Below are 27,000 nucleotides of genomic sequence, written 5' to 3' on the forward strand. Positions count from 1 at the left end.
AACAAACAAACCTCTGTTTTAACCCTGCTGAATGGCATTTTCCTCTTGAGCTTTTCTTAAATTACAACAGGATCATCTCCAAGGAGTGGTGGTGGCAAAAGCCTGGCTGGATTAGATTCTGGAAGGAATGGAGGATCACTTCCATCAGTTCAGAAACTACATCGGACACACTTCAACTCCCTTACATAATAAACAAAAACACAATGGAAAAACAAAAGAAAAATTTCTTAACATAGTACTACCTTGAGCAATTAGTCTGCAAGAAGAAATCCAAGATACCCCCGTTGAAAAGTGAAGTAGAATTACCTCTTTCACAGGTGGACTAACAATGAAAAATCTGAAGGGGAAATTTATAAATAATTGCACGTGCAACATCATCAAAAAGGAGGAGGAAAAGTCAAATAAATTTAACAAGGGAACTACAAAGCATTGCTGAAAGAAATTAGGGGAAACATAATAAATGGAAAGGCATGCTGTTGGGTTGGGAAATCCAGTATTGTTAGGATGAAAATACTACCTAAAACTCAGATACAATCTTTTTTAAAATTTTATGTACACTGGTATTTTGCCTGCATGCATGTCTGTGTGGGGGAGTTCAGTTCCCTGGAACAGGAGGTACAGACAGCTGTGAGCTGCAATATGGATTCTGGGAACTGAACCCAAGTCCCCTAGAAGAGCAGTCGGTTCTCCATCCCCCAGCGCCCTATGTAATGGGCTAGACAGAGAATGGTTCCTCAAAGTTCTCTTGTTATTGGCTTGGTTTTCGAGACAGAGTTTCTCTGTGTAACAGTCCTGGCCATTTTGGAACTTGCTATGTAGACCAGGCTGGCCTCAAACTCACAGATCCGCCTGCCTCTGCCTCCCAAGTGCTGGGACTAAAGTTATGCGCCACCACCCTCCAGCGTGTTACTGAGTCTTTAAGACAGAGGCACCTCACATAACTCGGGCTAGTCTCAAACTCACTGTGTAGTGAGGATGACCCCGGTGTTTCTGCCACTACCTTCTAATTGCCGGAGTTACAGGTGTACTCCGCAGTGGCCGCTCAGATCCTGCATCCTAGGATGCTCAGAGAACTCCTGTTTCTCTGCACCTAACTCCTGGACACAGAAGGGACAGAGAGCAGCCCAGCTGCACTTCCTGGTCCCCTAGCAGCATCCTGAAAGGTCTTTTTAATTGAGACCCATGACTGTCAGCCCATATCACCTCTTGCACAGTCTGTCCCAGATGACAGATCAGGCCCACAGCAGGGGAAACCCCAAGGAAAGCACATCCACCACTGCATGGCTGTGACCCCCGACAGGGCTGACGGTGGAGAAATGTCTAAGCAAACATGGGGACTAGCCTACGAGCAGGAGTGACTCTGAGATCAGCATGTCCCAGGCAGCCCTCCCACAATCAATTTGTCAAGCACCGGAATGGCCTGATGAGTAGAGATTTTTGTGGTTTATTGGACTCTTGGGATCTTTTATTTTCCCTTGTAATGTTGTTTATATACATATGAGTCAGAATAGAGATAAGCAGAGGTTCAGATACAAGAAGCAAAGATGTTGTTCGTAGAGATCTCTGGGCGCTGTTTACCAACTCCTCCCTGTCTCCACAGACGGGGAGGTTGGAAGTACAGGAGGATATCATCTTTATGTTCCAGAACCGATGCGTGGCGCCAGGGGCTCCTGTGGCAGGAGGGTGGCTGCCAGGCCTATGGCCGCTCCTTTCCCAGAACTGGGAGGTGAGTGTAGAGGTTGGGTAGGAGAGCAGCCATGAATCCCCAAAAGCACACCTCCCCCGGGCCTTCCTTCTGGGAAGAGATAGCCTTGTGTCCCCCAACTCCAGGGGAAGAGCCTGACCCACAAGCTCTCACTCAGGTGTCCCAGGGTCCTTCTCCTGTGTCCGTCCTCTGTCCCCTGGCCCTGGCCTCCAAGGCACATGCTCACACACTATCTTAGTTATCTCGGCCTCTTCACACACTCAGTCCTGGGCAAGCTCTCTGAACAAGAGCCCAGCAATGGGGTAGAGGCAAAAAGTGGACAAATTCCAATCCTGGCTGGTGGTTTCTTATCTAAGTGTGTTTTCCATCTCCTGCTTCTCACCTGCAGGTTTCCAGACCTTTCCTCCTTCCCCACCCCCCACCCCAAGACCCTGGCATCTCTGGAATAAGAAGCTCAGTGGTACCCATTTCCCAGGAGGTTGCATCCAAAGCCTCCGTTCCCTTGTGGGACCCATGCCTAGTCACTTCTAGAACAATGGGTGTGGGATGGGCTGTATCCCAAGCTCTACCACCAGGCTCTGGTAAGGCCAGAACAGCAGCTCTGGAAGGTGACAACCCCTGTGACATAACCAGCTGCTGTTCGCTGTGGAACAGACCGAGAAGATGAGAATAGGTGGTAAACTTAGCACCTGCTAAGTAAAATGCCACAAAGTAAAGTAAAAGCCAGATCAGTGGAGGCAGAGGGAGGGAAGCTGGCTGGATTCCTTAGACAACGCCACACAGGGCTCCATGCCGTAAAATTGAGGCAGCATCCCTTATGGAGAATATCTTCTGTTCTAGGCACCAAGAGCCCATTGGGTAACATAACCTTGAAGTTCCCTCATAGCCTGGAGCATGGGAATCCATCGTCTCCCAGTTTCCAGAGGTCGAAGGCACAAAGTGGTTAAGTAGCTTGCTCAAGGTACACAGTCTGTTATCTGAGACTATGTCTGCCCTTGCCCTGGTACCCTGGAGAACGTTTATGCTTTCCAGGTCCCTCTTTTGCAAAAGGAAATGCATACACCAAGAGAGACTTCTCTAGGCACTGCTTGGCTAAAGCAGACTCTGAGGTCCCTGGGCCAGGACTCTCCAGAGGCCTCTCCCCTGTCTGTTTCAAATGGCGAACAGCTTGGTTTTACATAATTCTGCTGATACAAGAGGAAATAAAAATAAATAAATAAATAAAGTCTCTGCTAGTTTCCTTGACTTGAAAGCGGGGTGTAGAGCAAGCCTGCCCAGGCTGTTCCTTTATCAGTCTGAGAGCAGTTTGGGACAGTTCTCAGCTGTCAAGACCTGCAGATGGAGATTCTCAGCCTTTTGGTTCCAGAAAGCTCTCTGGTACCCAGGGAGACGGGGGGCCAGTGAGGGCAATTGTTGTATGACCCAGAAGGATCTCAGGCCCTCGGGTAACTCTCCAATGACACAGTAGCACTTACTAATGCCAGGGCTCAGGAGGGGTTACTGCTGCTCTGGGGCTTTAGCTTCTGTGTCAGACCAGCTCTTTCACGAGAATTAACATCATTGAAAAAGTTGCAAGTATGGGTTGGGGAGATAATTTAGTGGATAAAGTGTTTAACAAATGCGAGGACCTGAGTTCAGATCTCTAGAAACCATTCAAGCTGGGCATGGTAGTGCATGTCTGGAATCCCAGTGCTTGACAGAATACAGGCAGTAAGATCCCTGAAACTTGCTGGTTAGCCTGCCTCAGTGAAACAGTGAGCCCCAGGCCAGTGAGGAAACTCGTGCTCAAGCATTAATGTGGTTAGGCCGGACGGCTGCTCAGCAGACAATAACACTTGCTGTTCTTGCAGAGGACCTGAGTTTGGTTCCTACCATCCACACTTGGAGGCTCACAACCACCTATAATTACAGCTTCAGGGGATCCAACACCCTCTCCTTGTCTCAATAGTCACCTGCACATACGTGTGCATTCATATACACACATAAGATAAAAAAAATTAAGGTGGATACATGCATGCATGCGCACATAGATGCACACCCAATCAAACAGAAGACTGTATGGCTACCCCTAAGGCAAGCAGAGAATGGATGTCCACAAGACATATGTTTGGGCCAGTGTTTCCACGGGGCCTGTGGTTCTTCCTGTAGACACACCATAAGGATGAATGCCCTGTGTGAAATCTTTCCCTGTAGCCCTGAAAGGATGGAGCTGTGGGAAGAATGTCTGGCTTAGCCACATGTGGATAGCAGACTCTCCAGCTCCTCCCAGACCTCGCTACAGATTCAGAACACATCCATCAGTGTGTGTGTTTCATGTAATGAATGCACATGCTGTCTCCTCAGTGAACACAGCATATCTGCCAAGATCTAAAAAGAGAGTGGTAATTGGTACAGTGGAAAAATCCTGAATCATGCTTTTCATTCAATGCCACTCAAACTATACCCTTTCAGAGAACATTATGTGTTCAAAATATAAACAAAAAATGAAAAATATTAGGCATCCTTATTTAAAAAAAAAAAAGCCTGAAATAAGTAAGGATCTTCCCAGTTTCCCCGGAGGCCACAGGATCCTGGCTTTTGGTGACTTGTTCCTGGAGTCACAAAAGACACATGGAGTCATTCTCTGCGTTCCTTCCCCTGACATCAGCCCATCTCGTCTCCTGGTTTCCTCCTAGGGCTGATGCGGACCATGATTGAAGTTTTATTGTTTTTGATCGATATGGTCCTCAACCCTTGCCGCTTGGCAGCCACAGCAAGATCACATCTGCCCCAGGACCACATAAAAAGGGGCCACATCCTGGTCTGAGGATGACTCTGGCAGTGCTGGTGGCATCTGACTGTAGTCTTGACAGGGTTGCAGAGAGGCAGCAGGGACCATGGACACCAGGACTGGTGAGTGGGTAAAATCTACACACTGGCGTCTTGGACTTCTGGGCACCTGCTGCCATCCAGCCCTCGGACCCAGCCAGCCACTCGTCTCAAGGCAAGGGTACCCGGGCCATGGTCCTTCTACCCAGCGCATGGCTTGCTGTCTTATTCATTGACAAAAGCCAAACTTTTAGATAACACAATAATTTCAGACTCCTCAAACAACTGGAAGAGTAAGAATCCCTGTCCTCTTTTTCCTCCTTCCCTCCCTCCCTCCCTCCCTCCCTCACGCTGACCACATGAGGTTTCCCACACAAGTCTGTTAGCGTCCGCTGTGAGCCGGTATCCAGCATCATGCATCCTCTCTCTAGATGTAGAGCCATGGGTCAGGCAAGGGTCTGGAGCTCTGAAAGGGTATAGTTTGAGTGGCATTGAATGAAAAGCATAGCTCTTCGTAGCCCCTAGGCCACCTCGATTCTCCAGGTGGCTGGATGCTTGTCCATACTCAGAGGAGGAATACAGCAGGGCCCAGGGCTTGACACACAGGCCGTGCATGCTGGGAGGGGGTATGCTGTTGAGAGGGAGGCTTCAGCTTGAAGTCAGTCATATGCTGGTTAGCAGTGTACCTTTGGGTCTGTGGAAGTGCTTTGCAAATGACTCAGGATGACTGTGCCGACTTGTTCCTGTCAACCTGACACAGGTTAGTGTCATTTGGGAGGAAGGAACCATAACTGAGAAAATATTCCCATCAGATAAGGCTGTAGGCAGGCCTGTAAGGCATTTTCTTAATTAATGGTTGGTGGTCCATTGTGGATGGTGCCTCCTCTGGTCAGGTGGTCCCGGGTTCTATAAGAAGACAGGCTGAACGAGCCATGAGAAGCAAGCCAGTAAATAGCATTTCTCCATGGCCTCTGCATCAGCTTCTGCCTCCAGTTTCCTGCTAGGTTCATGCCTCGGGTTCCCTAAGTGGACATGACTGGGGATATGTAAGCCAAATAAACCCTCTCCTCCCCCAAGTTGCTTTGGTCATGGTGCTTCATCACAGCAATAGAAACCCTACTAGTGGGGCTGGAGAGATGGTTCAGTTGTTAGGAGCACTGGCTGCTCTTCCAGAGGACTCAGGTTCAATCCCCACCACCCTCATGGCAGCTCACAGCTGTCTGTAACTCCAGTTGCTGGGAATCCAACCCCTTCACACAGATATACATGCAGGCAAAAGACCAATGCACATAAAATAAAAACAAGTAAATCAGGAAGGAAGGAAGGAAAAAAGAAACTATAATTAAGACAACAGCTTGAAAAAAGATGTAGTTTTCTGGGCCAGCCAGCATGTTGAGGGGAGAAATAAATCCTCAGGAAAATGGCCAGACTGCAAACTAGGTAGTGTGCACCCTGGAGTTCTCTGGGAACAGGACTGATATAATGAATGTATTTTAAAAGGGTATCTATTACATCGGCTTACGTAGATAGTTCAACGAGAGTGAATTCTCTTATCAGCCCCGAATGGTGGCAGCAGCAGCTTGAAATTGTCAACAGAGTTTGACAGCATGGCCTGAAAGCGAGCAGTTTGCCCTCAGATCTGTTTTATCTGTCTGTCACTGGAAGGTGCCGTCCACATTTAGGGTGGGTCTTTCTCACCTCAAACCAAACAATTAAAAACAAACAAATAACAACAAAACAAACAAAAAATACCAGGTGTTGGTGGCGCACGCCTTTTCATCCCAGCACTCGGGAGGCAGAAGCAGGTTAATCTCTGTGGGTTCAAGGCCAGCCTGGTCTACAGGCTGTGCTGACAGGAACGGGGTGTGGTCAAGGGATGCTCCTCTCCTTCCTTTCAGCATCCATGGACCATTTTACCAAGATGGGGCAGGTTGTGGTCGTACACTGGGTGTAGAAGTACTTCCCAGGACTATGACTTCCCTCTTTCAGCTCAAGCCCCTGCAATCCTGTAAGGCCGGTATTCACACACCTGTTGTATGGCTAGGAAACCAAATCTCAGATTGCCATGGCCTGCAGGGACACAACAGGGGACCCTGTTATGGGATTCCCCACTGGTTCCGCAGCTGGCTTGCCCCAAATGAACACACAGACGCTACATTAATTATAGTACTGTTGGCCGGTGGCTAGGGATTCTTATTGGCTAGCTCTGTCTTAATTATTAATCCATTTCTATTAATCTATGAATTTCCACATGGTCTTGGCTTACCGGAGAAGGGCCCCGAACTGCTACTTCTTTGCGAGCTACATAGTGACCCCTGTCTACCTACACTTCCCGGAATTCTCCTCCTCTGGCAGCCCAGCCTATCCTTCCTGCCTGGCCACTAGCCACACAGTGTTTTATTCATCAACCAACAAGAGAAACATACACACAGAAGGGCATCCCCATCGGGCCCCCTCTTTTCTTACCTGAACCATCAGAGTTAGGAGTCAGCCCTGTGTCTTCCTGCTAACAGTGCTGAAGATTTTCTCTGTGAACATGGAGAAAAAGGAGAACGCTGATGCCCACCACACATCGGCGTTCCAGACTGATAAGATCGTGCTCAGGCGCGGGCAGATGTTCCACATGAAGGTGACGCTAAATAGGTCTCTCCAACCTCAGGATGAACTGAAGCTGATATTTGCTACCGGTGAGGCCTCAGCCCCCCGAAGCAGGACGGAGGGTGGGACCACAAGGCCCAATGTGCAATGGCCAAGAGTGACTTTGTTTCCTAAGTCTCGGTTTCCCTGGGCCAATAATGGACTGGGAACGGAGTAATCACTCTGGTACAGTTGATGTATTTATTCCTTGGCTAATCAGAGGCGAGAGAGGGCCAGGCAGCGAGGCAGCTGTTCTAGAGGGATCTGGAGCACATTTCTAGAGATGAACCATAGCACTGTTTGCTGACTGTAGCTCTGTGGGCTTGAGGTAAACCATACCATTTATCAAAAGCACTACACTAAGGGCCCAAGGAGACGGTCCAGTCGGCAAAGTGCCTGTCACACACAAGCACGAGGACCCGAGTTTAGGTCCCCAGCACCCACACGAAAGCCAAGCATTTGGTACATATTTGGTGGAGCTGTAGATAGGCCGATCCCTGGAGCTCACTGACACGCCAACTTAGCTAATATGTGAGATCCCAGATGGAGTAGAGACCTTGTTCCAAAACACAAGGTGGAGGGGGACTAAGGAAGACATTCAGTGTGGACCTATGGCATCCACACATGCTGAACACACACAAACATGCACACACACCCACACACGCACACAAACACATGCACACACATGCACACACACGCGCGCGCGCACACACACAAACACACATGCACACGCGTGCACATACGCACACACACACTGCATTTTGGCAGGAAGATCATTAGTTTAATGCACGTTGTATCAACTGTACTGGCCAGGGCTAAGGAGTTTAGCAAAGCAGACAGTGTCAGGCAAGGGAGAGTTGAGGCTGGGGCTCTGGAGGAGGCAAGGGCACAGGAAGGAGGCGGGGTAGCCTTGACTAATTTGGGCAGATAGTGCAGCCTAGACAGCCGAGGTAGAGGCTTCACTCCAGGAACTAGGAAGGAGCTGCGCCCACGTGGTGAGTGGGCAAAGATGGCCGCGCTTGGGCTGAGGTCAAGACTCACTCACTTCCCTGTTGGTGCTTCCAGGAGACAAACCACCCACCTTCGTGGAGCTTGATCCGACGGCATCCTTCCGTTCTCAGGGCTGGCAGGTGAAAGTCGCCAAACGGTCCGGCGAGGAGGTGAGGGCCGACCTGGTTCCTGTTTATCCCTCCCTTGCTTTCCAGTGTACGGTGCTGCTTACCAGCAGTGGCCGTAGCTCTGGGTAGCTCAGCTTCTCGCTTGCCCATAGCGCACGGTAGTCTGACTAGCCAGATGCTGCATAACCCTTGTCCCACATTTATGTTCACTGGAGGAAGCACAGAGAGGAAAATTAGAAAGAATAACAACACAGGGACACACACACACACACACACACACACACACACACACACTTCTTCCTACACATGCACTTGTCCATCCTTCCCTCCCGGCTTTTTGTTTAAATTCAAAAGCAGACGAAGGCACCTTTTCCTTCTCATCGCCTCTTAGCAGAGCCCGATGACTTCATCAGTGTTCCCTGTGGCTAGGGTGCCGGCACAGCATGCAGCCTGCTCAGGTGTGTGGGCTAGGGATGGCTTCTTTGACATCCTTCGGGAAGCTGTCTGTCTTCCCAGCATTGGAAAGTCACTACCAACTAAGACCCCCTCCTAACTAGATCCCTGAACTGGGTTATGGCTACTTCCGTAGGTCGTAGCCTACAGATCCCATTGCTAAGTTAATTCCAAGTCAATGGTCTTCAGGTTCTCTGGAAGCAGAATTTGCAGCTGGAAAGTGAGTGAGCGGGCCCTGGCCTTCAGCCTCCCCATGTGCCTCTTTTCCTCCCATCCTCTCTGGCCAGAACCAGGGCTCTAACCCCACTTTGCAGCAGTGCGCTGTGTTTTCAGGGGTTCATGACAGCCTCTCTGGGAGAAGGTCTTTGGCTCCGTCTCCTCCAGGAACCAGTTTTGGTTATGGAGATGGTGGGAATGGCATGTGCAGAGCGGGAAATGGGAGAGGGGGTGGGCTCAATTTCTTCACTCAAAAGGTGTTGTTTAATATTTTTTGTTTAAAACTGTTTGTTTTTATAACACCCATGAAGGAAGTGAATCTTTAGCACCTATGGGAAAAAAATATATAATTCTTTGCTTTTAATAGGTGTGTGTGTGTATCTGTGTGTTGTGGTGTGTATGTATATGTGTGTCTGCAGTGTGTGTGTGTGTGTATGTATGTGTATCTGTGTGTCTGTGGTGTGTGTGTGTGTCTGTGGTATGTGTGTGTATCTGTGTGTCTGTGGTGTGTGTGTATGTATATGTGTGTCTGCGGTGTGTGTGTGTGTGAATCTGTGTGTCTGCGGTGTGTGTGTGTCTGTGGTGTGTGTGTCTGTGGTGTGTGTATCTATGTGTCTGTGTGTGTGAGTGTGTGTGTATGTATGTGTATCTGTGTGTCTGCGGTGTGTCTGTGGTGTGTGTGTGTGTGTGTGTCTGTGGTGTGTGTGTGTGTCTGTGGTGTGTGTGTGTGTGTGTGTGGTGTGTGTGTGTCTGTGGTGTGTGTGTGTGTCTGTGGTGTGTGTGTGTATCTGTGTGTGTGTGTGTATGTATGTGTATCTGTGTGTCTGCGGTGTGTGTGTGTGTATGTGTGTGTATGTATGTGTATCTGTGTGTCTGCGGTGTGTGTGTGTGTGTGTCTGTGTCTGTGGTGTGTGTGTGTGTGTCTGTGGTGTGTGTGTGTGTGTCTGTGTGTCTGTGGTGTGTGTGTGTGGTGTGTGTGTGTGTATCTGTGTGTCTGTGGTGTGTATCTGTGTGTCTGTGGTGTGTATGTGTGTCTGTGTGTCTGTGGTGTGTGTGTGTGTGGTGTGTGTCTGTGGTGTGTGTGTGTGTACCTGTGTGTCTATGGTATGTCTGCATGAGTCAGGTGCCCAAGGCACTGGGTCCCCTATAGTTGGAATTAAAGGCAGTTGTGAGCTGCCTGACATAGGTGCTGGGAATTGAACTTGGGTCTTTAACCAATGAGCCATCATCTCTTCAGCCTGTTTTTTTTTTTTTTTAAACATGTGAACACGTATGTAGGACCCTATACAAGTCTGGGTGTCTGACATTACCTATACCTTGGAAGGTTGGCTTCCTGTGTTGCTTGGTAATATGATGGCGAGGGTTCCAATCTGAGCTGGGACACACAGGAAAGGTCTTCCTTACTAGCTCAGAGTTCTGCTAGCTGATTACTGGGGACTGGGACTGTTGTCTCAACTGTACTGTGGGCGCTCAGGAATACTTTCTCATGGAACAGCCCTTCATCAAGGCAGCCACATGACACTGTGCGTTGAGAGAGGGCATCTTCTGCCTTCCGAGAGACTCACTCACCTTCTTTCTGACTGTTTAATTGGCAGCTATTGCTCCTAGGAGATACACTTTCTTTTTCTGTTTTTTGTTTGTTTGTTTGTTTCCAGACAGGGTTTGTCCGTGTAGCTTTGTAGCCTGGCCTGGAACTTGCTTTGTAGACCAGGTTGGCCTCAAACTCACAGAGATCCGCCTGCCTCGGCCTCCCTAGTGCTGGGATTAAAGGCGCTGCACCACCACCATCCGGCTTAGAAGATACCTTTAAATAACAAGTATCTCATAGATTTGGAAGACCCTAGGTTGTTTGCAATGGTGGAAAATAAAATTCTTAGTGCAACCGTGTAGGTGTCCTAATTTTCTACCCAGCCACTACCTACCCTAGAGCACTGGATGGCAGCCCTTGTAGATGCTTGTGGTAGCACAAGGCTGGAAATATGATCTCGGGTATCCAACATGCTAGGCAAACATTCTACTTCTGAGCAGCTCTCATGCCCTGGAGAGAACCCGAGCTGACATTTGTTTTGCCTCTGAAGCTCTGGGTGCTAGATCAGGATCCTTATATCACTGCCATCGTATCTGGCCCGCAATCTGGGTGGGGGCGGCAGCGTCTGCATGCGGGGGTGGGGGGGGAGATCTGGGAGACTTTCTAAGCCTCCCTGCCTCGTGGGTTTCATCTTTTCCCGGTGGGACACCCCTGGACACTGTGCCTACCCTGGAGAGCTGGAGAGGATGGTTTGTCCCGGTCTGTTGATTGTCCTGGGAGGCTTCCTTCACAGGATTCGGAGCTGAGCCAGGGAAGAGTGTGTCCACCATGTCTTGTGTTTCATGCAGGTTTCACTGACTGTCATCAGTGCTGCTGACGCCGTAGTGGGGCAGTACAGGGTGCACGTGAATGAGTATGACGCCGGAACATTCTTCCTTCTCTTCAATCCGTGGTGTGCAGGTAACTCAGAATTCAGCTCTGCTGTGGAGTGTACCTCTCCACTCCCATGCCTTGTGTGGCCATGCCTGCTCCCAGGTGGTACTGAGTCCCTGGGCCATTCTCAACCCAGCTAGAGGACTCGGCCCAGGCACAGTGCGTGCCTGGAAGACCCTCTGTGGCCAAGCCCGTGAAGGCTTGTTTCCTCTCATCTTCCCGCTTGGCTCTTCTACTCAGGTCACCCCTCTTCCTGGCTACCCTTGATTGAGCCTCTATACAAACGTCACTCATTATTTATTTGAAAAAATGTTCATTTTATTTTCCTCATTTTAGTAGTTTTTTCGGAGCTTTGTACAAACTGTTTTGATTATATTTGTCCCCCCCCCAACTTCCCTCCAGACGCACACATTTTATTTCCCTATCCAGCCAACTGGATCCTCCTTTCTAAAAATCCATCAGCTTTGTTCCAGAAACCCTGGAGGAGAGAAACCTCAGAAAGGCTCTGCTCTGATTTTTCTCACACTTGCTCTGTAGACCTTTTTGCTTGTTTGTTTTAATTTCCACACGCCTACCCTAGTCCTTCTTGACTCTGATGTTCTAGGTCAGTGGTTCTCCACCTGTGGGTCATGACCTCTCTGAGGGGTCAGATATTTACATTATGATTCATAACAGCAGCGGAATTATAGTTGTGATGTAGCACCTTTAGGGTCAGCACAACATGAGGAACTCTATTAAAGGGTTGCAGGAGAAGGCTGAGAACCGATGCTCTAGGAGAACACTCTCCTCCCCTTTAATTTTTATGATTTGTCTGGTGATTCATCATTCTTAGATTCGAGCCACGTGCTCCTGGCTGGAATATTATGTGAAGTATGTTGAAAATCACCTGGACGCATACCATATGCCCTTGTCCCTTAACTGGGAAACATTAAACTTGCATCATTTGATCTAGGTACTGTCCAAGTGATGTTTCTTTTCGTATCTAGTAAGCAGCTTATGTGGAAACACTTTACAGCCATGCAGATATGTATCCTCATCAGAACCCCCCCCACTTCTGAATTTTGCTGATCCAAGCAGTCTTCGGTGGGATGTCCTGCAGATTTTCCAGCTCCAGCCCTCTATCTAATCTTAGCAGATGAGCCCTGGCATTCTCTGCCTTCAAGAGCTCCCTCCCAATCCACATTAATCCAACCATCCATCCATGATTTGCATCCACACATATCCATTAGTCCACATCTCTCTATCCACAAACACCTACATCCCCTCATACCCATCTATCCCTCTCTTCATCTTTCTACCATCCATCCATCCATCTATCTATCCATCCCTTTGTGAACTTATGGATTCTCTTCTTTTAATTTATTAATTCTTCATCATAATTTTCCGTATGTTCAAATTCCCACACATTTTTCTAGTTAAAAGAGCCTTACACCTGGCTCAAGATGCCCTTTTGGAAGTTCTTTGTTTTTTGTTTTTGTTTTTGAGATAAAGTGTCTCTATGTAGCCCTGGCTATCCTAGAACTCTCAATACAGACCAGCTGGCCTCAAACTCATAGAGATCCACCTGCCTCTACCTCCCAAGTGCTGGTGTCAAAGACTTGAGCCACTGCCTCTGGCTGTTTTTATTTCCGATGCATAATGTATCGCTGTCACCCTTCCTGTTCCCTGTGCCCATTCCCCCAACATTCGTTGCCCCAACCCCGTGGTGTACCTGCCTCTACCTCAGGGTTAGTCAATAACCCACATCTGTGTGGCCTTGCTCCAGATGACACCGTGTACATGCCTAGCGAGGAGGATCGGGCAGAGTACATCCTTAATGACACTGGCTACATTTACATGGGTTTCGCCAAACAAATTAAAGAGAAGCCCTGGACCTTTGGTCAGGTAATGGACTGTGTTCTTCTGGCTGCACCATGCATGCTTTTTTCTTAGGGGTTACTAAACAAAACGGCTGTGGAGCAAGGTGGGGGGGGGCGGCCGGGATGGAGCTCCTGGGAGACCTTGCTGGAATCCTGGGTGAGTCGCTCCTCTCAGGAGATGGCTGCAAACGCTGCCGCTTTCTGAGCCATTGCTGCCGTTTGCTCCTTTCTCCCCTTCTTCCATGGACAAACCTCGTGGGTGTTCACTGCATCGAAGTAAAACTGCTTAAACAGGATGAAAAACTAACTCAGGCCCGAACTGAGCTGGATACCGCCAGCCTAGCTTGGGTGAGGCCCTGGTCCACAAAACACGTAGTAAACACACGGGCCATGCTTAGTGGCACACGCCTGTGATGTAAACGCAGGAGAGGGTGGATCTGATGCCTGTGTAGGGCAAGTGGGAAGATACTGTCTCAGTGCATCAATGTCAACAGGGTATAGTGGCCCCAGCCTTTAATGCCAGCACTCGGGAAGCAGAGAATGGAACCAGCCTGTCGTATACTAAGTTCCAGGACAGCCAAGGCTACAGCAAAAACCAAAAAGACCTACAACAAACAGTGGGCAAGTGGGGAGGGGGGGGATAAGAACAAAAAAAAAAAAAAGAAAAAGAAACTATAGTACAGAAAACAAAGTGTCAGTTTTGCTTGGTGATGACTCCATAGGGTAGAGTATTCATTCCTTTAAGCATTTGTTTTACATGTATTGTGTATGGTTGCACTGTCAGTATTACAGCCCTGAGGAGGAAAAGGCTTCCCCAGGGAAGGAGTTACAGCTCTGGGGGGGGGAGGTTTCCTCCAATGGAAGGTGTTACAGCTCTGGGGGTGGCGGGATGGGGGTGGGGAGGGGAAGGTTTCCCAGTGCAAGTGTTACACAGCTCTGAAGGCAAAAGTATCCTGGCAGTCAGGAGCCACTGGATACACAAAGTCAAACCGCAGATACAAGAGACATCTCTGCTCAGGTGAAAATCAGCAGGGGACTGAGAAGGAGACAGGCTTATATGGGGTTTTTTGGGGGGAGGTGGGGTTTTCCAGGGTGGAGATTTCTACGGTGGGGATTGGTGGGTTTTGGTAAGTTTTCAAACCTGGAACCTTTTGCCCTACATGCATACATCCCATGGTGCTCGGGTGCAGGTCAGGACCACTCTTAAGAGTCAGCTCTCTCTTTCCATGGTGTGGAGCCTGAGAACCCAGTAAACCAACCTGCCTAGCCTGTTCTTTATTTTCAATGTATTTATTTGTCTTGTGTGTGTGTGGTTTGCCTGTGTGTATGTCTGTGTGCCGTGTGCTTGCCTGGCACCTGTGGAGGCCGGAAAAGGGATCTCCTGGAACTGGATGTGAGCCACCATGTGGGTGCTGGGAACTGAACCCAGGTCCTCTGCAAGAGCGACGAGTGCTCTTCACCAACTTCCCACCCCACCCACCATTCACTTTTTATTACTAATACTAACGAAGTTGAGATAACATTTCTTATACACAGCTTGGCAGCTTGTTTGTCTACTTAACTTGATAACTATGGCATTTCCCTCGTGGAACTAAAGCCTTGCTGTATACTTCCTTATACATGTGTGCATTTCACCCACTGAGCCACCTCCCTAGCCCCGTCTGTCTTTTCAATAGTTGTGCCCTGTGAGACTTTGGATGTGCTTAACTGTCGTCTTGTGCCTGGCTGTTTAGTGGCTTCTACTGTGGAATGTAGAGGGTCTTTGGGAGACTGTGGGCAGACTCCCTCACTTGGGAGATGAGTTATCCTTCAAGGCAACGCAGATTAGATGGGATGGGATAAGTGTCTGACACAGAGCAGAATCTTGATTCCTCTTTCTCCCTCTCCATGACAGTTTGAGAAGAATGTTCTGAATTGCAGCATGTCCCTGTTGGCCCAGCTGGAGCCCCACGAACGGCAGAGCCCGGTGTTTGTGTCCAGGACCATTTGCACTATGGTATGTGGAGAGGGCCAGATCTACAGAGTAAAATGCTGTTGTAGTCCATCCACACCTGCTCAGCCCATTTAGGTTTCCCTGCATACAGTAAGCTGCTCTCCATGAAGCTCACAGGGAACCGTGGCTGAGCAGTCAAAACCATCAGGGGACGTAAGTCTGCCATTGTCCTTCTGAGCACAGGTGCTCCAGTCTGAGTTCAGAAGGCCAACTTTGCCACTTCTAAGTTGACCTTAGGAAAACGGCCTTTTCCAGTCCACGAGATGGTGTAAAAGTATTCAAGGTCCTCTCCCTCCCTGTAAACCTGGCTGCAGCTGGGATAAACAATGTCATAAGTGCCAGCCAAGGCAAACATAGGTTCTTTTATTTCAGTCTTACTAATATTCACTCTCGGATTACACATCACATATTAAATATAGCTACATGTATGTATGTGTGAATGTACGTATGTACAGATGTAAGTTATACAATGGCCACAAAAAGCGTCAAAGAAGCTGCAGTTCCAAGAGAACTGAGAGGCAAAAGAAACTGCTAGGGGAAGGGATCTCGTGTGTGTGTGTGTGTGTGTGTGTGTGTGTGTGTGTGAGAGAGAGAGAGAGAGACAGAGAGACACAGAGACACAGAGACAGAGACAGAGAAAGAGGGAGAGAGACAGAGAGAGACAGAGACAGACAGAGAGAGACAGAGAAAGAGGGAGAGAGACAGAGACAGAGAGAGACAGAGAAAGAAGGAGAGAGACAGAGAAAGAGGGAGAGAAAGAGGGAGAGAGGCAGAGAGACAGAGGCAGAGAGAGACAGAGACAGACAGAGAGAGGGAGAGAGAGAGACAGAGAGAGACAGAGAGACAGAGACAGATAAAGAGAGAGAGAGAGAGAGAGACAGAGAGAGAAGAGAGAGCTCCAATCCTGCTGAAGATCTACTGGAAAGTACTGCAGAGTGAAGCTGTGGGATTACAGCATTGAGCCAAGCCTGGGGGTCACGTAAGGCTGTAGAAATGAAGTGTGGAACAGTGAAAGCTATTGGGTGAAGACCAGTACAGGGTCCAGATTGACAGCAACTTAAGTAGGCTCTATTGGCAGACGGGATAGAGCCTGGGACAATCAGTTCCCTTGCACTACCAGATGCTCAGGTGACAGGTCGTCATGTTAGTTGTCCTTCACTCCAGGGTCCAGAAGAAGGTGTTCGGTAAGGTGCTGGGCCTGGTTTTCCTGCTAGGATTTAAGATGCCCAGAGTTTAATGGGACTTTATGGCATAGTCTTGTAATCCAGCTACTCAGGAGACTGAGACAGGAGGGTTCAATTGTAATGGCAGCCTGGGTAACAGTACAAGACTGTTTCTCAAAATAAAAAGTAACAAGTCAACCAACCAGCCAACAAATGGAGCCCAACACAGTAAAAAGAAAAAAAAGAAAAAAAAAAACTCTCAGAAGTCTAAACATATTCTTTTAGCTGGGTATGATAGTTCATACCTGTAATCTCAAAACTCAGGGTATTGAGGCAGGAGGATTGCTGGAAGTTTCATGCAAGCCTGGGCTACACACTGAGATTTTTGACTAAAAAAAAAAAAAAAAAGAGAGAGAAATGGGGGGGGGCAGGATGGATGGCCCAGTAGTTAGGAGTACTCTCTGTTCTTGAAGAGGGCACACATTTGGTTCCCAGAACCCACATCTGAAGTCCTGGAACTGCAGATCTGGAGAGATCCCGACCTCTGTAGGCAACCCCCCCCCCACACACACATGCAATAAATCTGTTTCCTTCTAAGAGAATAATAATAAATCTACATGTTAACACAATGTGTTTCTGAAGTATAAAATATGTGGTGAAGATAGTAGAGTGGCTTGCACTGGCTTAATAGATATCGGCTGCAGTTTGCATACATCGAGGGACCTTGTTACATCATTTTGCTCATCACAGTCTGTCTCACATGGGCATATAGGCACAGCCTTTCCAGACAATGACAGATACTCTTCTCTGACATCTTACTCTTCCTCAGTGAGTGATGGTTTCTCTGGGGGAGTACAGCAAGGAGAGAATGAGTCTCCCTATGCAGCCAAGGCTAGTCTTAAAACAAGTGTGCATTCCCTTGTTCCTTCTGATTTGCACTGCCTGTCCTGAACAAACTGTAGGGTCCAGGGAGAGCACAGATGCTAATCCCCGCTCTGTCCCGCATCAGATGTGCTCCGTGAACAATGGTGTGCTGATGGGGAATTGGTCAGGGGACTACAGAAGTGGTACAGCCCCGTATGTGTGGACCAGCAGTGTGCCCATCCTCCAGCAGCACTACGCCACCAAGTTGCCCGTATGCTTTGGCCAGTGCTGGGTTTTCTCTGGAATCCTGACCACAGGTAGGCTGCAGTTGGGGCAGGGGCCACTCGGCCTCCACAGAAGCTAACCATCCTCTCTGGGGTTATTTCAGCACTGAGGGCTGTGGGCATTCCAGCTCGAAGTGTGACTAACTTTGAGTCAGCCCACGACACAGGAAAGAATCTCACAGTAGACATCTACCTGGATGATTCAGGCAAGACAATTACAGATCTGACCAAAGACTCCATCTGGTAAGTGATGGGGGAATTGTCCTTCGTTTTTCTTATTGGTTGATGAATAAAACACTGTTTGGCTTATAGCAAGTAGAGGCAGGAAGATAGGCGGGGCTAGGAGACCAGGAGAATTCTGGGAAAGGTAGGCAGAGAGGCGCCGCAAAGCACGCCATGTAGACCACAAAGGAGTAGTAGGTCTGGGAATTCTCCAGTAAGCCAAGACCACACGGAAATACATAGATTTAGAGAAATGGGTTAATAATTAAGACAGGACTAGCCAATAAAAAGCCCTAGTCATCAGCCGATAGTTTTATAATTAATATAGCATCTGTGTGCACATTTGGGGCTGAAGCGGTGGGACCAGGCTGGAAAGAAGCTCCAGCTACAGGTAAGCTCCTTCCTGGCTAGTCAGGGTCCCTCTTCTCTTCTACCTGTGGGCTTTGCAGCCTCTGTAGACTGGCTCAAGCTGTGAGCAGTGTCAGCTTCAGAAATCGGCTTTGCAGAGCCAACCTTACTGTGTGACCCAGACAGCTGGGAAGGCTTGTGAAGCATAAAGATCCCTGGGCTGCAACCTTTGCCCCCATGGAGGCAAAGACCAAGAACTGGCCTTGACTCCTGGCCCCTGGCCTGGGACTGAGACAGACTGTGGCTGTGTGCCACCCTCTGATATAACTGTCACCCACAGTCCACAGAGGCATTGTCTCCTGTCCTTGCAGGCTAAAAGTGCAGGGAATTTTAGGGAGGGGTCATGGCTTTCATTCTGGCACCATATGTTGGAGACACCACGGTCGGTTAACCAGTCCAGATGGTGCAACTGTCTTTAAAAGATAGCAAGAACAGCTTGACGGTGTTGGCACACGCCTTTGATCCCAGCACTGGGGAGGCAGAGGCAGGTGGATCTTTGACTCGAAGGCCAGCCTGGTCTACAGAGCAAGTGCCAGCCAGGACAGTCAGGGCTACACAGAGAAACCCTGTCGTGAAACCAAACCAAAACGAAACAAAACAAAGAATTTGGAATACTCTCCAGCTACAAAATTATTCATCAATAAAATCAGAACCCCTTTGAGTGGGGAAAGGATGTACAGTTTTTTGCTTATTCATTCATTCATTCACTCATTCATTCATTCATTCATTCATTCAGCATAGGTAGTATCTAGTATCTTTGGGCCACAGGAAGTTCTCCCTCACTGCCCATCTGCTCCGAGCTCTGCTTTCTACACAACACTCCACACTGTCCTTGCCTTTGCTGACAGAGGCCCCTCTTCAGAACCTTAGAGAGCGTGATGACAGGCTCTCTAAATGCATGGCTGGCTCTGATGGGAATGTTTCCACTGCCACAGGAATTTCCATGTGTGGACAGATGCCTGGATGAAAAGACAGGATCTGCCCCAGGGCTATGATGGCTGGCAGGTCCTGGATGCTACACCACAGGAAATCAGTGAGGGTGAGTTTGTACAGGGCACAGGAGGAGCTTGGGGTTGAGACCACAAGTCTGGGCTGCCTTTCTGACTGGTCTGTGTGTCTTTGGCGGTCACCCTGAGCAAGGCCTCATGAAGAGGACACGAGGGACAGTCACATAAATAGGGATGACAGCAAGTGCAGGTGCTTACCGGACGCACAGCTCATACCTCACCTTTTCAAAAGCTTTTCAATTACCTCTACTTACTAGTTTGCGGGTACACACACATGAACTACAGTGCATGGGAGACAACTTGTGAGAGTCACATGGGTACGAGGGGGCTGGATTAAGGCTGCCAGGCATAGGGAGTGTCGTCGGCTACTAGACCACAGCTAATCTTTCAAAGCAAGTTTAGTCATTACCGGCATTTTGCGAATCCAGGCTGGGGGTGGGGTGGGTGGGTGAAGTGAACAGGGTTTTCCGCCATGGGTCTCTGGGCAGTTGATCCACAGAGCCCAAGGTCACACTTTGAGCAACCGAAACAGAGAGACTTCAAATCTGGCTGCATAGGTGGATGGGAGATTTACACGGCAAAGTTGCTTCCAGAATTATCTCGTATGTGCACGTGTCAGTCTAGTCCTTTTTGAATAGCTGTCCCGATAAGGGCGGGGACTCAATGTCGGACCAAGACTTAGTGCTGGCTGTGACCCGGCACTGCCCCCACCCCCAGCCGCCTGTTCCTTCATATGGGGATGGGCCCCTGGCCCATTTTAAGTTGGGGTTCTCTCCTTTTGTTAGAAATGAGCCTAATCTGTGATAAAAATCGGTGAACAAACATTAGCAGAAACTTCAATTTTGGTACAGAATTTGCATTGGTCAGCTACCATTTCTTCCTTCCTCCCTCCCTCCCTTTTTCCCCTCCCTCCCTCCCTTCTCCCCCTCCCTCCCTCCTTCCTTCCAAGACAACTTATTTATTGTACTTTGGGGTTTGCCTGCATGTCTGTATGAAGGTGTCTGATCCCCTGTAACTGGAGTTACTGGCAGTTGTGAGCTACCATGTGGGTGCTGGGAATTGAACCCCGGTCCTTTGGAAGAGCAGTCAGTGCTCTTACCCACTGAGCCATCTCTCTAGCCCTTAGATACCATTCCTAACAAGCCTAGTTGGGGTGGCACAATAATCCTATCACTCAAGAGAAGGGGAAAAAAAAAAAAATCAGGAGTTTCAAGCTGTCCTCAGCTAACTTGTGAGTTCGTCTCAAAAAGCAGAACAAGGCAAAAACAAACAAAATAACTTTCCCAGTAAATGGAAACACCTGAGATAAGATCAGGCATTGAACTTTTGTGTGAAGCCACATTCTGTAGAAAAACTTCTCTAACCAGGTCGCCCCAGGCTCCCAACAACCTGGCCCCTCCATTCTGGAATCCTAGGGAACCCCGACTTCCGCAGGACACAGGCACCCTTGCAGTGGACATCTTTAGCCTTTCCAGGGTTAACAGTGTGGATAAAGGAGGTTCACCCAACGCAGGAAACACAGTCCCCAAAGGCAAAAGTACAATTTAATTTTTCCAACCAGTTTTGTCCCAAAGGCTTCCTAAGGCAGAATCACAGCATCACACTTCCTCATGGGTTCTCCAGAGATCTGCAGTTCTCATCTCCCCCAGGGGGTTGGGGGTGGAGGTGGGGTGGGGAGGAGCTCGCTACACCTCCTTGTGCTGAAAGATGCTCAGCATAGGGTCATCTCTCTGGGGTCCCCCGTAGTGTCTGCCCAGGTGGGGACAGGAGCCTTGCATCTGGGCTGCACAGAGGCCACAGTCACCATCTACCTGGGAGGTAGAAGAAGCCCACCTACCCATTCGCGGTGTGGATAAGGTGGGGACAGACAGTGGGGTGCCCTCTGCCATGTCAGAAACAGCGTAAGTGTTAGATTAGCAGCCCTATTCTGAGTCTTAGCCCCAAGACACTGGATCGCAGAGCTGGCTGCTTTTGAGGGGTGAGGCGAAGAGTTGTGTGTACTGAAGGTCAAGGAGAGCAAAGGAAATGGCAATCCCAGTCAGCGTTGAGAGTACAAGAGTGTGCAAAACCAAACCAATGTTTGGCAATGCGCTGGAATGAATGGGAAGGGGGCATGGCTCCTTACTTCTGGGCTTGAGATTCCCGGACATTTCAACTCTAAGCTGCCATGTGTCCTCCCTGTCTGAGTGGGATTTCTTACTTAAGGGATGCGAGGCAGGACGAGGCCAGGAAAGCTCAGCAGCCACGTTCTCTCTCTTCCCTTCAGGCCGATTCCGCACTGGGCCTTCTCCACTGAGTGCTATCCGCCAGGGAGAGGTCCAAATCCAGTATGACACCAAGTTTGTCTTCACTGAGGTCAATGGTGACAAGTTCATCTGGCTGGTGAAGCCAAACCAGGGCAAGGAGAAGAACATCCTTATCGCCGTGGAGACTGCGAGTATTGGCAAGAATATCAGCACCAAGATGGTGGGCGAGAACAAACGGGAAGACATCACCTTGCAGTACAAGTTCCCAGAAGGTAGCTGTGCAGGGCTTCTGGCACTACAGGCTGGCCCAAAACCAGGGTTCTGGTCCTGAGCCTTGGCGGACAACAGATCTGGGGCCCAAAGGACCTAATGGTAGAAATCTAAGGTGTGGTCAGCCATGGGGTCCCTGTCACAACTACCCAACCACTTGCTCTTTGGCAGCATCCCAAGCAGTGTGAGAGGAGCGTGACTGTGTCCTGCCTGGGGGCTGGCAGGGCACGACACGCAGTCTGTCCACTCCAGGGCGAGATGTAGCCAGGCGTGGTGGCACATGTCTGCAGGTTAGGGTAGGGGAACTGCTTTAAGTTTGAAGCCAGTCTTGATTACACTGTGATGCCCTATTCAGAATAAAAGGTGACTGCAGATTGCCTGGGCGTTCAGCATATACCAGGGTCTAAATAAATATATGGCATCCCCAGCTCCTGTGACCTTGCAGGGTTCTGCAATGCTCCAGGCACTTTAGGAAGCAAACATGGAGTTCATAAAATGTTTTTTGTTTTTTTTTTTTTAAAATAGGCGTAGACTCACCCAGCTTAAAAGTGGCTGGGTTAGGATTTTTTTTTTTTTTTGAGACAGTCTCACTATGTAGTCATGGCTAGCCTTGAACCCACATAGAGCTGCCTACTGGAACTGGGAACCAGGGTTTTTTTGCACAATAGACAAGTACTCTGCCAGAACCACATCCCAGGCCCAGGTCAGGCTTTGACACACGAGGTTGTATGCAAGGTTTTATCGGGTCTGCCACACCCCACTGTGCAGGAATTCTGCCCAGATCCCACCAAGCCAGGCTGCCTGGAGAATTACAGCCTGTGCACCGTGGGGCATCTGATGCTGAATATGCAATGTCTGTTCCTTAGCCACCAACAGTGGGTATGGGTGGTCTCCAGGAAGAGGCCCAGATATGGTAATGTTTCCTAGAGCACAGACTGTCCCCAAGGGAGGCAAGCAGAAGAGATGGCTGCAGGGCTTGTCCTGGTGTTGCCGTCCTCCGAGACGGCGGGTACTCCTGTATCTGGCCTCACTCTGCTCACGTAGGTCCTCTCTGCCTGTGTTGTGGTGCTAGGGTACTGGTAGGCAGCAAGACACTCACCACACCCAAGGCATGCACCACACCTGTGAGCAGCCCCCATGTTTAGGGCTTCCTTTTTCCAGCCCTGATTCTTTGCTGGCTGGAGATGTGGCTCAGATGGTAGTGTGTTTAGTAATAGGAGTCCCAGATTCGATCTCCAGCACCATGGAAACACATGCCATTGTCCCAGCAATGAAGAGGGTAGCGCAGTGCTATCATCAAGGCCAGCCCAGGATGGGGGAGGGGAAGGGAGGGGGAGGAGGGTGGTCTTGTAAAGAAGGCAGGAGTTGCTCCATGTAGTGTGAGAAGACGGAGGAGTCTTCTCCAGGAAGCCAGGCCTTCCTGTCTGTCCCTGCTCTGGTGGAACCAGGATAGCATCTGCCCTCTGTAAACAGCTTGTCAGGCGTGGTTGCAAGCGCCTTTACTCTCTGAACCACCTCATTGACCCAGTAGGAGATTTAAGAAAGAAAACGTGTCAGGGTGCAGGGTGCCTCAGGGAGGGAGAGAAAGCTCAGTGTACTGTTACTTTTGCATGTAATGTTTCCTTCTTCCTTGAAGACTGGATCATTTCAATTACCCTAACCTCAGAGCTTATGGTGGTTTCATGTGCAGGCTCTAAAAGCTGTTTTATTCAAGTTCTTTATCACTAGCCCCTGTTTGGTGAGCTACTGCCTTCTCTGTCCTTTCAGTCCCTTGAATATATCTGCGACGGCTTTACATTAATTTTTGTGCATGTCCGCATGTGCGAGTATAACACAGTGTGCATGTGGACGTCAGGGGACATTCCACCATGTGGGTCCTGTGGCTTCAACTCAGGTCACCAAACTTGGAGTAAGGACTGTTGGGGAATGCTTATTATTATTATTATTATTATTAATTAGTGGGGGAGATATTATTTCAAGGAATATGACTTTTGCTTACACCACATTTGCTTAACTCCGTGAAGCTGTGATTCTCTGCCTGTCTAAAACACCTGATGGTCTAATAAAGAGCCGCATGGCCAATAGCGAGGCAGGAACAGGGGGTGGGGCTGGCAAGGCAGCGAGGATAAATAGGAGAAACAAGGGGAAAATAGAGAGAGCAATGAGTTAAGAAGGGGAGGAGGCTGGCCAGAGAGAGAGTAAAAGACATGCAGAAGAGGAAAAAGCCCAGAGGCAAAGGTAGTCAGGGTAATTTAAGATAAGAAAAGCTGGCAATAAACAAGACAAGCTAAGGCCGGGCATTTATAACCGTGGCTTCGTGTGTGATTTATCTGGAAGCTGGGTGGCAGGCCCCTCAAAAAGGCCAAGAGTAAAACTTTACACAACAAAGGGGTCCATCTCACCAGCCCCTTAGTATATTGGTTGTAATTTAAGAAAAGCGGCGTGTGAGGGAAAGATGCCATGCAGCAGGGTTCAAGCAGAGAGGTTTTTATTAGGGAAAGGGATCATAAAAAGGGGGAGGGGGAGAGGGAGGGGAAGGAAGACCTGCCTCTGGAGACAGGAGCAGCAGGAGAGAAGAAAAGGAGGAAGAGAGACAGACAGACAGACAGACAGGGAAGGAGAGAAAGAAGGTGGGAGGTGGGCAGGGGCCCTGTTAAAGGGAACGTTGTGAATGTGCACAGGTGGTGCTCTTAGTGGCTGCAGCTGAGGGCGCGTCCTGTCAGAACCCCAAGGACAGGCCAGTGCAGCTGCCTGAACACTAACAATATTTAAAATCCAGAACTTAAACTTTTCTCTAGTAAGTTCCAAGTCAGGCTTCTGCAGGGGTTGGTTTTCCCTGTGTGTGTTGTGGAAAGCTATTAGCATGGAGGACCCCCTGTGGCCGTCTGGAGACCAGAGCCTGTTTGCTGTCCCCGAAGCACCTCTGTGCATTCTGTATTCATCATGGGTAGCCTCTGAATTCTTTTTCCTCTTGCCTCGCGGGCAGCTGGGGATGGTGTGCAGTGGCCTCAATTGCCTGGGATGAGTAAGTAAACTTGCCTCGCGCGGTTCAGGAAGACACTTGGTTCTCTAGCCTACCTGTACAGAGCCTCATGACGGGAGTTCAAAGCTTGCTTTGTTATTGTTTTTCCCTGGCTTTCTCTTCAGGTGGTTTTTTAAAATTGTCTTTCAAACGCACCAGGAAAGACGCTGTTTGTTAAGCTGAGTCTGTCAAGGAAAGGTGAGCGCTCTTTGAATAGACATTTCCAGGGTGCCATCATGTCATGTCACGGCAGTCAGAGGGCAGCAAAGCTGTTGTGGTGAGGTCGTGGTTAAGGGTCACAGCCACATACACCAGATAAGGAGGCTTCTGACTTAACTGTCAGATTTCCAGGTGACTGAGGGCCTGGGAGGACAGGAGACAATGGCATTACCTCATGAGTTCCTCCTGCTTCTCTTCCTGATTTTGAGATAAGGTCTCTTTTTTAAAAGATGGTCTGAAACTCTGTAGTGCAGACTGGCCTTGAAGTCATGGTAAGTCTCCAGTCTCGGGTTTCTAAGTGCCGGGATTAAAGGTATGAGTCACCATGCCTGGCTTAGGGTGTTACTGTGACCCTTAGGCAGGTTGAAGGTGGAGTCACTCTTTGCAAGCTTTTATGTTCTGGTCTTTCCATCCCCACTTAAGGCAAGCTCCTAGCTCTGGGGCTTGGGTGATTCTCAGTGTGAATCCTTAGGTCCTGAGAGGCCTCCACAGTCCCATTCAATGCATGTCTCAGTTTGGTTCTCATTGCTGTGATAAAGACCATGCTGAAAAGCAACTTGGAAAGAAAAGGGTTTATCTGGCTTACGCATCCCAAGTCACAATCCACTGAGGGAAGCCAGCCGGAGCTGGAGGAGCCGTGTGCAGAGCCACCGAGGAACACTGCTGACTGGCTTGTCCCACCTGCTTCCTTATACAGCACGGTACCCATCTGCCTAGGGGTGGCAGGTGCCTAGTGGGATAGGCCCTCCCACATTGACCATTTATTAAGAAAATGACTCACAGATTTGCCTAAGGGGCTGATCGAGTGGAGGTATTTTCTCCATTGAAGTTCTCTCTTCCCAGATGAGCCTGCCTTGTGTCAAGTTTACAAAGATATCTATCTAACCAGAACAACTGACTCCTTGCCAACTTGACACAAAAATGCAACACTATTAACAACACCCTTTCCCATCTTGCTAATCCCCAAGATCTGATGTTAATACCAACATCACAGCATAAAAACACCCCAACTTTTAAAAGTCCCAGTCTCTTTAAGATATCCAAAGTCTTTTAACTGTGGGTTCCTGTAAAATCAAAAATAAGTCACATATTTCTTATTCCAAGAGGGAAGATCCAGAGCATAGTTGCAATCAAGTCAAATCAAACTAAAAATTAAACATTGAGTGTAAAACATTCAGTGCTTTACATCTGAAACCTACTCATGGTCCTCTGGACCATGAGGTCTCCATGCTGTGCCTTCGCCATGGCCTCTCCTGGCTTCTCACAGGGCCCCAGCTTCAGCTGATATCCGTGACATCTTCATGCCTTCGAAACCTGGTACCACCTGGGAACCTTACACTACCAAGGTCGGCTGCTAGCATGAGATGCTGCTCTGACCCTTTCTGAACTACAGTTTCTGTGTGCTGACAATGAGGAAAACTCCCAGATTTCTCCTCAGTGATGCTGCTCTCCTCTCTCTCTCTCTCTCTTTCTCTCTCTCTCGCTTTTCTAGACAGGGTTTCTCTGTGGCTTTGGAGGCTGTCCTGGAACTAGCTCTTGTAGACCAGGCTGGTCAGTCTCAAATTCACTGAGATCTGCCTGCCTCTGCCTCCCGAGTGCTGGGATTAAAGGCGTGCGCCAACACCGCCTAGCAATGCTCTTAATCACATCTGGTATCTCAGCCACAGCTGACCAGTAACCAATTATCTCATAAAGGTTTCACTATAGAGGTGCTGGGTTTGTGATTATCAGCTGTGTGAGTGTGTGTGTGTGTGTGTGTGTGTGTGTGTGTGTGTGTGAGAGAGAGAGAGAGAGAGAGAGAGAGACATACTGTTTAGCTCTGGCTGAGCTAGAATTTCCTATGCAAACCAGACCGGCCTTCAAGAGATCTGCCTGCATTTTCCCCCAGCTCGCCAGATACCACAGAGTCTTAATTCAAATGGATCATGCAGATGGCTCTGATAGATTCTTTAAGGGACTTTCAAGATTCCTATGAAACTCAAGGCAGGATTCCATTGTCTCCGTTGCTCTCAACATTTTTTTTTTTTAATTAACATTTTTAGTTT

The 27,000-nt window shown here is 48.9% G+C and overlaps 1 protein-coding gene across 1 annotated transcript in view; it reads left to right on the top strand.

Moving 5' to 3' along the window:
- Positions 1-4,581: 4,581 nt before the first annotated feature.
- Positions 4,582-27,000, top strand: part of Tgm4 (transglutaminase 4) — a 28,419-nt gene continuing 6,000 nt past the window's right edge. Inside the window, exons 1-10 of the mRNA XM_051173359.1 lie at positions 4,582-4,597; positions 6,994-7,200; positions 8,216-8,310; positions 11,314-11,425; positions 13,164-13,282; positions 15,152-15,253; positions 17,423-17,594; positions 17,666-17,804; positions 19,127-19,230; positions 21,465-21,716. Coding sequence (XP_051029316.1) covers positions 4,582-4,597; positions 6,994-7,200; positions 8,216-8,310; positions 11,314-11,425; positions 13,164-13,282; positions 15,152-15,253; positions 17,423-17,594; positions 17,666-17,804; positions 19,127-19,230; positions 21,465-21,716 — 1,318 coding nt within the window. The remainder of the gene's footprint in view (positions 4,598-6,993; positions 7,201-8,215; positions 8,311-11,313; positions 11,426-13,163; positions 13,283-15,151; positions 15,254-17,422; positions 17,595-17,665; positions 17,805-19,126; positions 19,231-21,464; positions 21,717-27,000) is intronic.

Source organism: Phodopus roborovskii, unplaced genomic scaffold, assembly GCF_943737965.1.
Source record: "Phodopus roborovskii unplaced genomic scaffold, PHOROB, whole genome shotgun sequence".
NCBI lineage: Eukaryota > Metazoa > Chordata > Mammalia > Rodentia > Cricetidae > Phodopus > Phodopus roborovskii.